Below are 16,532 nucleotides of genomic sequence, written 5' to 3' on the forward strand. Positions count from 1 at the left end.
ATATGCACGGGGTTATGATCCCCGGCGGTTTTTACTAGAATAGCACCGTGTGTACGGGCTTAAATAACAGAGTGTAATGCATAGTTTACTGAACTTAGTGTAGCATTCTGTACAGAGTTGGACATTAAAAGACACTGAGGTGCACTATTCTATTAAGGGCAAACAAAAGGGATTTACCCTGATTTTTTTGCCCAAAGTGTTTTTTTCTTGGTCACTTCAATTACTGAGCATCCTCTCCAAAAAAAACCCCACTTTCGGTGAAAACACAATATTCACAATTGTTACCATGAAAATGGGTCAGTTATCAGGAATTTTTTTCTCCCGCCAAAGTCAATAACTTTGCACTAGAACAAGCTCTTACTCTTTTTTTTACTATGCCAAAGTATATTAATGAACCACTCTAAGACATCCAAACATAATTTTAAATAGATTGGAGCATCTTTATAGATTTCATTATTTTCATCTAAAAAGCTAAAAGGTGTCTTGCCGGAACAGAAGATATTGACTTAGAGCAAAATGCTTTTGCACATTTCTTATTCAGGTCAAGTAAAAACTTTTCTACACTAGCCAATTTTGAATATCTCAATTTCAACTTTTTTCACTCTGCCCTACTGTACAGTCTATAATGTAGCCCAGTCTTAAGCTGGTAATTTAAGGGAGCAAATGCCAGATGACTACTTGCTTCTAAATCTTGGAATACTGACAAACATTATAATTCAGATGGTACCAGATTTTTATTCCAACCAGCTAGATCGGACAATAAATCTTTAGGTGCATGACCAGCTTTAGGAAGAGTTATCAAAGCTTGGAGAGAAATTCATTACTAACCAACCAGGTCCTAACTGTCGTGCCACAGGCTTTGTTTGGAAAATGGCAATTAGGTCCATACAAGGTCCATACACACTGGACGATTTTGCCCAGCGTGTATGGACAGCGATGACTGCTGTCATCGATGGGGGTAAAAGCCGCTCAGTACATACACACTGAGTGGCTTTCCCTCTGCCCGGCGCTGTTAGTGGGGGGGAGGGGTCACGCCTTTGCATAGCTGGGCCAGACCGTACACTCTGGGCTGCTTTGTTAAAAAGAGTAACTGAACTGAACTAAACTATTATTGAACATTCTAGTGATAAAACTATATGGTCCTGGTCATCTCATCTGCCATAAACATACTACAACAATGTATCAATGTAAAATACCTTGAACATATATAGGCTGCCCATCCCAGTTCCTTCAGTAAGTGGTGGACCCTTCAGAGAAAGAATACACGTGTTACATGGAAAACATTATCTTTGCTTTGATAGTATTCCTGATCTAATAATAGTATGCACTTTATATACAATGTAAAACACACAAAATGGAAGTTACTGTGAGAACCATATTCATGAAATTTGTGAAGAGGGAGTAGACTCTATGGCCCTTATTCTGATTGAGTCGAATGGCTCCGAATGCAGACGGATGGCCGATGGTTGGTGTTTGCACATGTGCAGAGGCGTATCTGTGAATGCCGCGCACGTCCGAATATGGTGTGAATTCTGTACAATCTGAACAGTTGGTGGAGAGGGCTGTGAAGGGCTCATTACCATATGCGTATGCTCAGCGTTTCATGGCCGTTCCCATGAAAACGCTGGGCGTACATATGGTAATCCGGCCGTGACGCACACGTAGGGGGCGGACATATGACATAGCCAGCTGCCCGCCCATTTCCCTGCGTTTGCACGAAGAAATGCCCGAGTGGTCTGGAGCACTCAGAGCTGCCTGACCACTCGGTCCAGCATTCGATGGTCAGTGACCATCGAATGATGGGGGAGGGTCCCACAGATGGAGGAGGTGTTCAAATGAAAAATACACTCGCGGTCCATTCGGTCGGCGTCCTACCGCATACGGACGGTGTGAGCGATCCGTACAGAAGGCGGGGCTAAGGGCCCATGTACTGGGGCACTCTTTGATTAATAAAATAAATACATTTTATTAATTAATTAATTAAAACAATCCACAGTTCATCTCATAGACAACTAGGTGCAATGAAAATTAACAAAACGAATAATGATTTTGTATTCATGTAGCATACATAAATAAATTCCTGCAATATACAAAGACTGAATGATTATTTTGTATAGTAAATTGTGTAACAGGCGTGATAAAACTGGGCAGACATTGAGTGTTATTTCATTTCCTATTATACTATATCTTTCATCTAAGGTATCCTCGTACTAGGGTGTGGGCTGTAACAGCTATTGCATATTGCTATTGAAGGCTGCTTATCACAGGAGCATTTTACAGTGATAGCCCAGCAACAAGCAGCAGTGGGAAACATCTTTTATCTCAGTGGTGTTTAGCTATGAACAACAATCAACAGTGGTTACTATAGAAACCCCATGAAGACGAGCACTACGCTTACTTGCAATGTGCACTTTGTCCAGCTGCTCTACCTGTTTCCTGAGGACAGGGAGAATTAGAGCCCCAGTCTATTGCTAGAGACATGTCACACAAGAGTGCTTTAGTTTTAAAGGTACTGTATGCCGTCTGGAAAAACACAATGTTTCATCAGTCCATTGTGACATCACCCTGGACTTATCTAGCTTCAGCAGCTGGACAGCAGCTCCCCACACTTTAGTAAAAGCCATTATCTCCCTTTTATTCAATTAGCACTTTTCTACTCTTGTGAAATTTTACATAAACAATATTGCAATCACTGGCATCACTATATACAATCAGGGTTGCAATACGCAACTAAGAGGTGGGGCCTATGGGGTTATTATGCTATGGGCATGCAGGGAGGAGGAGGGGGAGCAGTGCCAAATTACTGCCTTGCCCCTGGTGACTAAAATTCTATACCCTAATTCTAGTCGGTTTGCTATGTAGCGAGTTTACAATGGCGACCAATGTTTCCTACCTGCGTATGTGCAGCTCTTCAATGCGGGTGCCCTCAGAGACTTGCATAGTCAGGGGTGGGGGCGTACAGGAGGTTCGTGGGGGGCATTGACGAATGATTTCGGGCACCCATACAAGGCTGCAAATTGATGTATATGCAAATCATCAATTTGCAGCACTGCAGGGAAAATCTGCGAATAGCGCTGGGGGAGGACATTCGGTTTGAACGGCGGGTGGCACTAGAAGGCTTGCAAAGCAGCGAAATAACGCTGCTTTGTGAGCCAACCAGAATGAGGGGTCCCTGGCACTGCGGCGTCTTGCCATGTCCCTGTAGACCTGCACATTCACAGTAGACTCTACTGCACTGCCAGAGAGGTAGGGGCCCAATTTGAGCCTCCTCTATTAAAGCGCACCTGATATTAATAATATGTAATATTGTGGGATATGCAAGAAACCTTCTAAAAAGTGATAAAGTGGACAAGCGGAAAAGTAGCTACCATCCAGCTTCTATCTAGCATTCATCAAGTACTATACATTCAATAATAAGATATGTTGAATTTGCTATGGGCACTTTCCACTTCTTCACTCTTTAGAGGTCTGATACAACTGCCCACATATCCTGTAATAATACATTATCTTCAGTGTGTACAGAATACAGGTACATTGGGCCCGATTCAGACTTGTATGCTGACTCGCTGGTTAGCGCACAGTCCGGTGGTGGGGAAATAGCGCATGTGCAAGAACTGTACTGCACATGAGGGTATATGGAGGTGGGGAAGGGGCAAGGAGGTACTGTATATCTCCCCTGTTTTGTGGGCATGCAGAAGTCAGTATCTGCGTCTGATGATACAGAATACTGGACTCGGCCTGAAGGCTAATTAGATAAATGATGGTCACGCAGAGTGGTTATGGTATTTTAGATCTACAATGTCTAGGTCTACAGTCATATGGTTGACCACTAATGGTCAACAGTCAAAAGATCAACAGGGTCAAAAAGTTGACAGGGTCCAAAGGTCGACAGTGAAAAGGTCGACAGGGTCAAAAGGTCGACAGTCAAAAGGTTGACAGGGTACAAAGGTCGACAATGAAAACATCAACAGGGTCAAAAGCTCCACAGTGAAAATGTCAACATAGTCAAAAGGTTGACATGGAAAATGTCAACACGGAAAAAAGTTAACATGAGTTTTTAGCTTCTTTGGAGTCTATGTTGACATGGACTCCATCTAAGTGTATCGCTGTGCTTGCCATGCTTCGGGCTTGGTGCCTCGCTGCGCCGGGCACACTATTATATTCTCCCTTCACTCAGTAGTGGATGGTAAGGTATGTCGGCTCAAAATTTTGTAAAAAGAAGCATGTCAACCTTTGTACCCTGTCGACTTTTGGACCCTGTCGACATTTTGACTGTTGACCTTTTGACCCTGTCAAACTTTTGACTGTCGACCTTATGACTGTCGACCTAGAGTCAATCTATCATGAGTCTGTATACCACGCAGAGTGATCCGATGGTGCATATTCAAATGCAGAAGCGGATCACAGACGCAGGCAGGAGGCATCTCTTTACACCTGGCTTCTTCCCTGCAACTCCCAGGCAAGGCCCACTTGGCAATAGGTCCTTTCTTTATAGCTATTCTAATGCCACATCCAGAATGTATCCTATATTATATCTGCTCTTATGTGTTGCTTTGTAGATACAAACTGAACTATTTCACAGTAATGGGATAAAAGCTAAGAGCAGACTTGGCGATGCAGGGTGTAGTACAGAGGAACGTTGCTTGTTATGGTTCCCTAGTAGCTTGCTTTATAGTATTAGTCCAATTGTGCAATTATTTCTAACAAGGATCATTAGGTTGGCCTGTTTTTACCAACTTTTTAAAATCTTTATTATATTGTTACACTATAGTTAACATGAAAAGTTAGAAAGGTGCGGTGAAAGTTCACACATTATAGTTCCAGCATTTTTTTAAATGTACCTTTATGTGGCATTTGCTTAAAACACATTATTCCATTTTCTAGCCAAACATATATAACACTCCACCACGATTTGATTGATTGCCTTCCTGCAGACCTTTTTGCAGATTTAGCATTTCTTTCTCTTTTGACATCTTTCTGTTATGCGTGTCACGTAAGTCTCTGGATGGTTAATTTCTCTTTTAGTCACTGGAAAACTGCCATGGCCAATCCTGAGCAACCAGTCAGATTTTGATTTACTCTTCTATAGATACATGAGCAAATTGGCTTTGGATAAAAAATGCATCCAACTGTTCAGTGCTTTAAGCATAAAAATGAATATTCTGTACAACTTGACACCAAAGATGGATTCCCTGTGAGCCTCAAGATGGATTTATATAGTAAATTGTTTGTTAGAATATGTCAGTATACCATGTGTGCGACAGAACATGGTTAAGTTTGTTGGCTGGCAGGTTTGAACACTTATTTCAGCAGTCGGCAAAGAAATTACACATTATTACTCTTCTGACTGCATTGTCTTTTGTAATGGGTTTAATAACAAAAAAAATAAAACATAAATAGAACAATTTTTTATGCCATTGTTGCTTTCTTTTAAGTACAGTTTCCGAAGGGCAGCATTATACTTTAGATGCATTTATAGCACATAAAGCACAATTTACTGTATTACATTGTTAATCTCTGAAAAGTACAACTGCAAGTAATTATGTTTTTAAATTAAATAACCCACACTGATATAATATGGACAATAAGGGCGCTTCTTTGTTTTGTGTCCTTCTATAGGTTACTTAGCAACTAAGCAAATTAAACTATAAAAGTTGACTCATTTTAATGCCAATAGTTCGATTATTTGATTCAGGACATAACAATGGGATCTCGGAACCATGTTAATTCAACCAGATGGATGGTTTGAATTCTAATCAATGAGAGTACAAATGTTGGTGACATGGGTGTATTGAGATGGAAAACCTCCCTGAAGCAGCACTCATGGAGGCGGGATCATTGAGGGGGTGGGGTCTGTTAAAGGGAAGGGACTCCTCATAGGGCCTGATTATGAGTTGAACACAGTTGCAGCTGTCTTTGTGTCTTTTCTTGCAGTTGTGCCTGTGACTTTATGCTAATTCTACTACAATGCCCATTTCTGGTGTCATGGGTGGATTGGAAATTTAAAGAGGCCCTTGAAAAATTTCCAAAAAAGGGCTTCCTTACACAGCCACATCAGTAGCCTGCCACCCTCTTGCACACCCACACTAGCATGCCACCCTCTACCCCCTAACAAATCTATTCCACCAGTCTGTCACCCTTGACCCTCTCCTGGCCACATCTGGGCTGGCCTATTGGGAATCTTCCCTGTGACTTCCGTTAACAATCCAACCTTGGTTGGTGACATATTTATTTGCAAAATAAAGCAAACCTTCTAAGAAGATTGGCATAATTTTCCAGATATGATAGGGGTGCAATACGTCTCTGGATGTGAAGTACTGTACATAGATAGAGTAGACACAATCTGACTATCTGGTTGTGATATGTAATCTCAGACTAAAGTTCTTGTGAAATGTCCAGGCAAAGAACTGTATATAAGCAGCACTGCACACTGAAGAAGTAGCTTCCTTCACAAATATGTTATGGAGCTCAACAGCAGCCTCTGTAGAACTATCATCTTCTACAACTACAACAATAATGTAGGGATGCCTTCAGCACTCACTTTGCTAATGTCGTCATTGGGACTCCGGCTGGAAAACAGAGACGGAATCCTGACATAAATTAGGATGCTAACACCAGAAACTTGACTACTGGGATGTCAACGAAAGTATACAGCAGTGGGCTAGAGCCAGGCTGGGAAAGGGGGGATACTTTTAGGGACATGGGGGGGGGGGGGGAATTTAGGGTTAGGCTGCAGGGAGGGAGAGTTCGGATTATCCATTTAGAAGGGGGTGTAGGGATAGGCTGCAGTGCAGGGGATTAGTTTTAGGTGGTGGGGTAAGGGGTTTAGGGTTAGGCACTAATAGACTGGCTTAATTTCAGGCTGTGCAGTGGGGAGGTTAAGGTAAGGCTGCAGGGAGGGAGGGGTTGATAAATAGCCGGGCAGCTGCATACTGATCCACTGCAGATGTTGCAGTTCTTTTGCTGGGAGTAGTGTGTGATAGCAGGAGAGTTTTGATTGACTGCAAACTGCTTTTGAAGATGAAGCACCATCCTGAACCTGATGCTAAACTGTGAAGTTGCAGTTGACTGCCAGTAGGTAGCCTTCGCCCAGATAGGAAGAAAAATCTCCTGTACAAATTTGTAAATGGATCACAGATTTATACTCAAATTCCAAAATATCAAAGAGACTTTACCATCTGCAGAACAGTGAGTAGATCTGAGGCTGCCACTAATCTGTGACTGAGACAGGATGGAAGTGGTCAGGACTGATGTCGGAGACCTTCCCCAAAAATGCCCGTGCACACCTGCGATTTTTCCTGGCACACCCAGAAAATGTCAGGGTTTTCACCAAGAAATGCCGGCTACCTGTCAGTCAAACATCGGCTACATTGTGGAAAAAGGGGGGGTTGAGACAACGCTCGCTAAAAACATGCAACAGGTGTAAATATGTATTATAACATTTATTATGAATAATTCTTAAAATACTCTGAGATAAAATATATCAGTTTAAAAGTTGGGGGTACCACAATGTAACAAAGAGAGCAAGGATCACCCACAGTTCGGCCGTATAATGTCCTATATCCGTTCCTATAGTGCCTCCAGATAATCAAGCTTTTTCAAGGTGAAAAAGCTTTTAGCGAAACGCGTTGGTGGAGGGGAGCAAGGACACCCAAACTTTTCAGACGCCCCACTGTTCATCACCCTGAAACCGGACCAGTCTCCAGAACCATTCCCTAAATCAGGAACCAAGAGGCATTACTTCCATGCACACCAGGTAGAGCACCTCACTACATCAGGAGCTCCCTGGTCTGGAGATCAGCATCTCTCCTAATACAAGTTCATCTGCAATTGGCATTTCCTAACGGGACGATTATCTGGAGGCACTATAGGAACGGATACAGGACATTATACGGCCGAACTGTGGGTGATTATCCTTGCTCTCTTTGTTACATTGTGGTACCCCGAACTTTTAAACTGATATATTTTATCTCAGAGTATTTTAAGAATTATTCATAATAAATGTTATAATACATATTTACACCTGTTGCATGTTTTTAGCGAGCGCGGTCTCAACCCCCCCCCCCCCTTTTTCCATTGTATTACTCTCTTTGGGTCAGACTTCCCAAGTTTAGAGACCGCAGCTCCAGCAGAACAACTCCTCCCAGGCGCCCTTCAGGCCACTTTGGTGACCTATTTCCTTTCTACATCGGCTACATTGTGTTTACAATCCATATGCATTGCATTTTCAGTCTCTTTTTCCCCTTGTGCATGCAAAATGTGCATAGTATTCATGCACAATTGTTCGATAGTTGCTCGATTTGTAAATTCTCCAATTGGTGATCCATGCTGAATTAGGCCAATTAAGCTAATTGAAAGCTTACAAATGCCTAATTATTTATTAGGGGTAGTGGCCAATGAGTACTGAAGAAAGTCTCTACATTTGTATCTTAAAATAAAGATTTTCCCTACCTATCACACCCCCCAGCTGTGAAAGCAATGCAATGCAAGCAATTCACGGTTGAGTTTGCCGTGAGAATGGCATGCAGGATCTGACTAATTGTATCGACTACTAACAGTTGAATTCACAAATGGAAAAATCAGGTTCTTTGCTCGTGAGCATTCTTGAAAAATTAGTTACCAGGCGGTCAAAATGAAGGAACAACATAATGTCAGCGCCAGCAGCTGTGCATGCCTGAATGGAGCAATGCTTAAATTGCTCTGTTAGGCACCAACTAGTAGCCGCCAGCACACAAAACACTGGAATTTACCCCATAGATTTTGAAGAGTAGAGTTAGTCTTTTATTGTATAGGATATTATAGATTCCTGATTTAATTTGCTTGAGTAAAGTGCCATCATGGTAGTGAACATATTTTATAATATGATATGTACTTCCTATGAATGTTAAAGTTTAATTAAAATAAGCTTTACTTTTTTGTAAAAAAACTGCTAAAAGCCTAGGCACACCTCAGATTTCTGAGATAGTTTGCCATCTCAGCTTCCTGCATGCCGGGCATAAATTTAATGTGGAACGTGAGATGTAGAGAGAAGAGCAGAAGGACTTAGCATGAAGTGGAGAATAATTAGGCATGAACAAAATACATATTTAACCACAGAATTAGCAATATGTAAGTTATGGAACAACAGCTGTTACAGTAATTGTAATTTCAGAAGAAAGACATTGTTATCATTATCATTTCTTTTTCCTTTTTTTCTGAGCGAATTTGTTATAGTTAACAGTGATAAACATCCACGGTTCCTTGTGTATGATCACTGCGATCCATCATAGAAAGAAAGGACATTACAAAATATCTCCTATTTATTCTCATTTCAAATGCATTTTTGTTACAAATAAAACTGGCATTTGATTATTTAAATGCATTATTAGAACCCATCCATCATGTTTTGGAATATAAATTGTCATATACATTTTTTTTGGTTGGTTTAAGCTGGGAAAACAACATTCATTATACGAGTTTTGATCATTTAAATTAATTGTTACGATCCGCCTCCAGCGGATCGGTGTTATGCGCAGATTCACGCATTCCCCTGTGTGTTGGCTCCCTGTGTATTTTCCTCTCTGTGTTGGTATTTGCTCGTTGGTGACCTCCGGTGGTCAGCCTGGGCCATTGCAGCTCACTCTGTCTGTGTGGGTGTGTGATTAGGGCTCAGGTGTTCTCATCTGTTCTCATCAACTGCTAGCTTGCTATGCTCACCTGCAGGCTATGTGTGTTGATCACTTCCTGGTGTTCACTATATAAACCTTCCTCATCTATTACTTCCTGCCGGTTATAGCTTCAGTCTTTGCTAGAAGTGTTCCTGTGCTCCCATCCTGTTCCTGAGTCCGTGTCCAGTATCCAGCCTATCCTCGTGTCCATGTGCAGCTTCCAGTTTGTTCCAAGTGTCCGCATCCAGTATCTAGCCCATCTGTGTGTCCGTGTGCAGCTTCCAGCTTGTTCCTGAGTCCGCATCCAGTATCCAGCCCATCCTTGTGTCCATGTGCAGCTTCCAGATTGTTCCCAGTGTCTGTATCCAGTATCCAGCCATTCCGGTGTCGGTGTGCAGTCTCCTGTCCTTCCTTGGTTCCAGCTGACCTGTCCTGCTGCGCACAGATAAGTGGGGTATTCCCCCAAACCTCCTTTACTGTGCTTTTGGTTATACTGAGACACCTCTGTGTATTGTTACACTTGCTTTGGATTTATGGTACACCTTTGCGTATTGTTACGCCCGTAGTTGAGCCATTGTTCTCAGTGGGATTAGGGTCCCTTGCCATCTCAGGGTTAGTTAGGTTATCCCCTTGCGCTCTCCTGGCCTCGGCAGCAGGTGTTGTCCACCCTTAAGACCTGCCTGTAGCGGAGCGGAGCGGGCCTAACTCGCTCCCCAGCCGAGACGGGCCCAGGCGAAGCCTAGCTCTGCACACAGCTGCCGACTCCTGTCTGAGGCAACGGAGTTAGGGTCCGGCAGGGGTCCCCTTCTCCTAACATTATAACCGGCCATACAGCACTCTGGAGCTGGGTTCTGCCCTCTCAGTCCAGAGATTTCCAGCCGTGTCAGTTTTTTGCCTGTGTCAGTTTTTTGTCCGTGTCAGTTTTTTGCTCGTGTCAGTTTTTTGCCCGTGTCAGTTTTTTTTGCCTGTGTCAGTTTTTTGCCCGTGTCAGTTTATTCTTGTGTCAGTTTATTCTTGTGTCAGTTTATTCTTGTGTCAGTTTTTTGCCCGTGTCAGTTTTTTGCCCGTGTCAGTTTTTTGCCCGTGTCAGTTTTTTGCCCGTGTCAGTTTATTCTTGTGTCAGTTTATTCTTGTGTCAGTTTATTCTTGTGTCAGTTTTTTCTTGCTGGTGTATAAACTTGCATGACCATATCATGCAGGCCATGCAAGAATCATTAGCGGCTCTAAATTTGGCATTCAATGCCGTAAAACCTGGACAGTGGGAGATTTTGCAGCAGTCTCTTCTGCAGCTGCAAAGACTCATCACTGATATTTTTCTGGTCCTCCCAGAGGTCACTGGGGTTCGTTCAACCCCTAATGAGGCCCTGCCTACGGAAGTATTAGGCAGCAAGTCCTCAGACCCAGAGGGTCAGGTAAAGCATAGAAGTTATCTACGGCCGAAGCTTCCGTTAGAGGAGCGTCAGCGGCGTAGAAACCTTAATCTATGCTTATACTGTGGACATTCTGGCCACTTCTTGCAGACGTGTGGCTTGCGTAATTCCGGTGGTGCCGACAGGGTATCTCCTCTGGCCAGGTCTGAGCAGGTTGTCAGATCTAAGCCTGTCTCCACTGTGGCAGAGGAGCTCTCTGCCGAGTCTCCCAGTAAAAGCACTCTGCCTTTTTCTACTGGTCCCAGTGCTGATGTTTTAATGACCAGGGAGTCAGAGTTGCAAACCCTTGAAGGGAAAGCCCAGGTGGTTGAGTCATGTGCCGGGGGCCCGCCGTACCAGTCAGATGCCGAGCGAACCAGATGCCGGGGGCCCGCCGAGCCGGTCAGATGCCGGGGGCCCGCCGAGCCGGTCAGATGCCGGGGGCCCGCCGAGCCGGTCAGATGCCGGGGGCCCGCCGAGCCGGTCAGATGCCGGGGGCCCGCCGAGCCGGTCAGATGCCGGGGGCCCGGAGGCCGCAGCCCCGAGTGGGGGCCCGGAGGCCGCAGCCCCGAGTGGGGGCCCGGAGGCCGCAGCCCCGAGTGGGGGCCCGGAGGCCGCAGCCCCGAGTGGGGGCCCGGAGGCCGCAGCCCCGAGTGGGGGCCCGGAGGCCGCAGCCCCGAGTGGGGGCCCGGAGGCCGCAGCCCCGAGTGGGGGCCCGGAGGCCGCAGCCCCAGAAGGGGTTCAAGTTGGTGTTGCCCCAGAAGGGGTTCAAGTTGGTGTCGCCCCAGAAGGGGTTCAAGGCTGTGTCGCCCCAGAGGGGGTTCAAGCCTGTGTCGCCCCAGAGGGGGTTCAAGCCTGTGTCGCCCCAGAGGGGGTTCAAGCCTGTGTCGCCCCAGAGGGGGTTCAAGCCTGTGTCGCCCCAGAGGGGGTTCAAGCCTGTGTCGCCCCAGAGGGGGTTCAAGCCTGTGTCGCCCCAGAGGGGGTTCAAGCCTGTGTCGCCCCAGAGAGGGTTCAAGCCTGTGTCGCCCCAGAGGGGGTTCAAGCCTGTGTCGCCCCAGAGGGGGTTCAAGCCTGTGTCGCCCCAGAGGGGGTTCAAGCCTGTGTCGCCCCAGAGGGGGTTCAAGCCTGTGTCGCCCCAGAGGGGGTTCAAGCCTGTGTCGCCCCAGAGGGGGTTCAAGCCTGTGTCGCCCCAGAGGGGGTTCAAGCCTGTGTCGCCCCAGAGGGGGTTCAAGCCTGTGTCGCCCCAGAGGGGGTTCAAGCCTGTGTCGCCCCAGAGGGGGTTCAAGCCTGTGTCGCCCCAGAGGGGGTTCAAGCCTGTGTCGCCCCAGAGGGGGTTCAAGCCTGTGTCGCCCCAGAGGGGGTTCAAGCCTGTGTCGCCCCAGAGGGGGTTCAAGCCTGTGTCGCCCCAGAGGGGGTTCAAGCCTGTGTCGCCCCAGAGGGGGTTCAAGCCTGTGTCGCCCCAGAGGGGGTTCAAGCCTGTGTCGCCCCAAAAGGGGACTCTGTCTGTCTTGTCGCCCCAAAAGGGGACTCTGTCTGTCTTGTCGCCCCAAAAGGGGACTCTGTCTGTCTTGTCGCCCCAAAAGGGGACTCTGTCTGTCTTGTCGCCCCAAAAGGGGACTCTGTCTGTCTTGTCGCCCCAAAAGGGGACTCTGTCTGTCTTGTCGCCCCAAAAGGGGACTCTGTCTGTCTTGTCGCCCCAAAAGGGGACTCTGTCTGTCTTGTCGCCCCAAAAGGGGACTCTGTCTGTCTTGTCGCCCCAAAAGGGGACTCTGTCTGTCTTGTCGCCCCAAAAGGGGACTCTGTCTGTCTTGTCGCCCCAAAAGGGGACTTTGTCTGTCCTGTTGCCCCAGAAGGGGACCCTGTCTGTTCTGTTGCCCCAGAAGGGGACTCTGTCTGCCCCATCCCTCAGAGGAATCCTGATTGTCCTGCTTCTCAGCTAAGTTCCAGCCTTGCCGGTGGCTTCGAGAGAACAGCTGTTGGTCTACCTTGTGCTGTTCAGCCAGAGTCTCACTATCGTGCCGCTCATTCCGAAGTATTTCGTAGCACTGCACAGCCAGAGTTTCTCCATGGTGCGGATCAGCCAGAGACTCATTATCGTGCTGCTCACTTAGAAGCACTTCACAGTGTTGTGCAGCCAGAGTTTCACCCTAGTGCTGCTCAGCTGGAGATTCGCCATTGTGCTGCCCAGTCAGAAATGCATCACTGTATTGTTCAGCCAGAGACTCATCTTAGTGCTGCCACACGAGAAGGACCATCAGACTTTAAAGTCTCAGCCCCACAGGCCATAGTCCCAGATATGCAGTCCAGTCAGGTAACAGAGAGTGAAATGTCTGATGTCTTGGATAATATTTCTACCTCTATAGTCTTTGATGGGGACTTAGCCCAATTTGTTGCATTATTAGAACATTATGTCATCATCATGGAGTCCAGACCGTTTTTAGGCATCACTCCTGACAATTTGGTGTTATATCTAATATATTCCTTCAGAGGTGTGCCTTTCAGATGGGCGTCCAAATTGGTTCAGTCTGAGGATCCCTTGTTAAAGAACTTCTCAGCATTTAAGGATGCTGTATTAGAAAGATTTGGCCCCAATAAGGTTGATTCAGATGTCTCTGGGCCGACCTCCTGGCCGGCAGAACCTTCTTCGGATTTGGGAGATTCAGCCAAAAGATCTGCTCATAAGGCCATATCCTCAAGGGGGGTCCCTATAGCCACAACCTCAAGTGAGATCGTTGGTGATGTTACCCCCGTGAACAACTCATGTCATTCAGCGTGGAAAGCCCAGCCCTTAGCTATTACCGCGGGGTGTGCTTTCTTGACTCCGTCTAACAGATATATCCCTGAAATGTTAGCTTCTAGAGTACTGAGGTCTTGGCTTGAGTCTGTATCTGATTCTGATTCGGAGATTGATGGTTATCCGGTATATAAAGGCCCTGTGGTCTTCGAAGAAGCCTATTGTAAACCAGGGACGGCTTCCTGTACCAATTTACCAAAGAAGAAGAAGAAGAAGAAGTCTCGTCGGAGACATTAGCTCTGTTCTGTCTTTGTCGTATCCTACTAAGGTGTCCGGAGTCCACCTTTTTTAGGGGGGGATACTGTTACGATCCGCCTCCAGCGGATCGGTGTTATGCGCAGATTCACGCATTCCCCTGTGTGTTGGCTCCCTGTGTATTTTCCTCTCTGTGTTGGTATTTGCTCGTTGGTGACCTCCGGTGGTCAGCCTGGGCCATTGCAGCTCACTCTGTCTGTGTGGGTGTGTGATTAGGGCTCAGGTGTTCTCATCAACTGCTAGCTTGCTATGCTCACCTGCAGGCTATGTGTGTTGATCACTTCCTGGTGTTCACTATATAAACCTTCCTCATCTATTACTTCCTGCCGGTTATAGCTTCAGTCTTTGCTAGAAGTGTTCCTGTGCTCCCATCATGTTCCTGAGTCCGTGTCCAGTATCCAGCCTATCCTCGTGTCCATGTGCAGCTTCCAGTTTGTTCCAAGTGTCCGCATCCAGTATCTAGCCCATCTGTGTGTCCGTGTGCAGCTTCCAGCTTGTTCCTGAGTCCGCATCCAGTATCCAGCCCATCCTTGTGTCCATGTGCAGCTTCCAGATTGTTCCCAGTGTCTGTATCCAGTATCCAGCCATTCCGGTGTCGGTGTGCAGTCTCCTGTCCTTTCTTGGTTCCAGCTGACCTGTCCTGCTGCGCACAGATAAGTGGGGTATTCCCCCAAACCTCCTTTACTGTGCTTTTGGTTATACTGAGACACCTCTGTGTATTGTTACACTTGCTTTGGATTTATGGTACACCTTTGCGTATTGTTACGCCCGTAGTTGAGCCATTGTTCTCAGTGGGATTAGGGTCCCTTGCCATCTCAGGGTTAGTTAGGTTATCCCCTTGCGCTCTCCTGGCCTCGGCAGCAGGTGTTGTCCACCCTTAAGACCTGCCTGTAGCGGAGCGGAGCGGGCCTAACTCGCTCCCCAGCCGAGACGGGCCCAGGCGAAGCCTAGCTCTGCACACAGCTGCCGACTCCTGTCTGAGGCAACGGAGTTAGGGTCCGGCAGGGGTCCCCTTCTCCTAACAGTAATTTGTGATGGGAACAGACAAGAAGTTTACATGTACTTGTTTCTTTTGTAAATGATACTACTTAAGGTGGATCCATTAGCAGGAGGCAACAGTTTGAAATACATATTCTTACAAGCTGAACATATATACCATTCATGAGGGTTGTTAACTAATGCTTGTCTTCTACTTAAAAACGGCTACTGTAGATTTTAAAAGAAGTGAATTAAAGTAAAATGTATGCCGGCTAGCAATGCCATATAATATAATAAGAGCAGTCAGTATATTAAAAGTACTACATTTAGAGGATAAGGCCTTGGTCCAAGCGATAGAGTCTCCTTGTATATCTATAATCTAAATTAGATTTTAGAAGATACAACTGTTTCTTGTACATCGCACCTATTTAACTCATGCCCGTTTTGTAAAATTTGGGGTACGCACTTCTCATACTCATCCTACATGTCAAAGTGGTGAAGGTATGGAACCTGAAATGAAAGCCTTGCTGTCCTTGGTCCTTGTTACCGCCTAACATATGCAATATGTCTACACTGCCCATTAAGCTAAGGCGAAATTTGCACCTAGAACAGGTGGCTGGTGTCTACGGATACTTAGCTTTCTGTGGAGAAATGATGATCGTTTACCCACAGTTAGTGTTTGTAGAAAACTACTCAACTGCTGCACATTGTGCAATCCATTATACAGTATACTGTATGTTCCTGTTTTCATTCATTTATTTTTTTGCCACTATGTAAGTGGGACGATGTCTATGTTCTCTGTCCTAATGCAATTGGTGGTTTATTTGCTGTTTACGCAGTGGTCCAGTGCAGCAAACTTTTACATTCTACTTTTCTTTATTTCCTCTTATAGTTTTTCCCTTGTGTTTAAACGGTTTTTATTTCAGGTTACTACAAGATCTTATTGGTATCCGACTTCTAAAGCCCCATGCACATGGGGCAACAGGGGGGTGATGCCAGGGAATGGGTGACAGAGTAAGGAAGTGGATGACACCAAGGGAAAGCAGTGAGTGACATAGAGGATATTGTAGAGATGCTGTGGTGACAGAGATATTAATCCACAGGGAGAGTCAAAGATGACAGGGATAAAGTGGGTGGCATGAAGATAGTTGGTAACTATGGAGACATTATTGGACAGCTGTCAGGTGGCTGCAGGGAGACATAAGGTCACTTACCATTGGCTCAGTGGATGGACCCACAGCACAGAAGTATGCCAGTCCATCTGGGAGAATGGAACAGGGCACACAGTGCAGGTACTGCATGCAGGATGGATCGTGACATCACCAGGGTTACCTAACCAGTCCCAGACATGCGGACACATAGGAGGCAGAGAGAAGGGAGCACTCCCTGCCATTACATTACTTCACCTCCTTTTCCTCTAGTCAGACCACAGAGTGACAACATACTAAA

The 16,532-nt window shown here is 46.0% G+C and overlaps 1 protein-coding gene across 1 annotated transcript in view; it reads right to left on the reverse strand.

The window, feature by feature from the left end:
- LOC146062953 (uncharacterized) overlaps positions 1–16,532 on the reverse strand; it is a 366,150-nt gene that overhangs the window by 122,161 nt on the left and 227,457 nt on the right. Inside the window, exon 24 of the mRNA XM_083174963.1 lies at positions 1,197–1,247. Within this exon, the coding sequence (XP_083031089.1) occupies positions 1,197–1,247 (51 nt within the window). The remainder of the gene's footprint in view (positions 1–1,196; positions 1,248–16,532) is intronic.

The sequence above is a fragment of the Crinia signifera genome, chromosome 3 (assembly GCF_055691185.1).
Source record: "Crinia signifera chromosome 3, ASM5569118v1, whole genome shotgun sequence".
Classification (NCBI taxonomy): domain Eukaryota; kingdom Metazoa; phylum Chordata; class Amphibia; order Anura; family Myobatrachidae; genus Crinia; species Crinia signifera.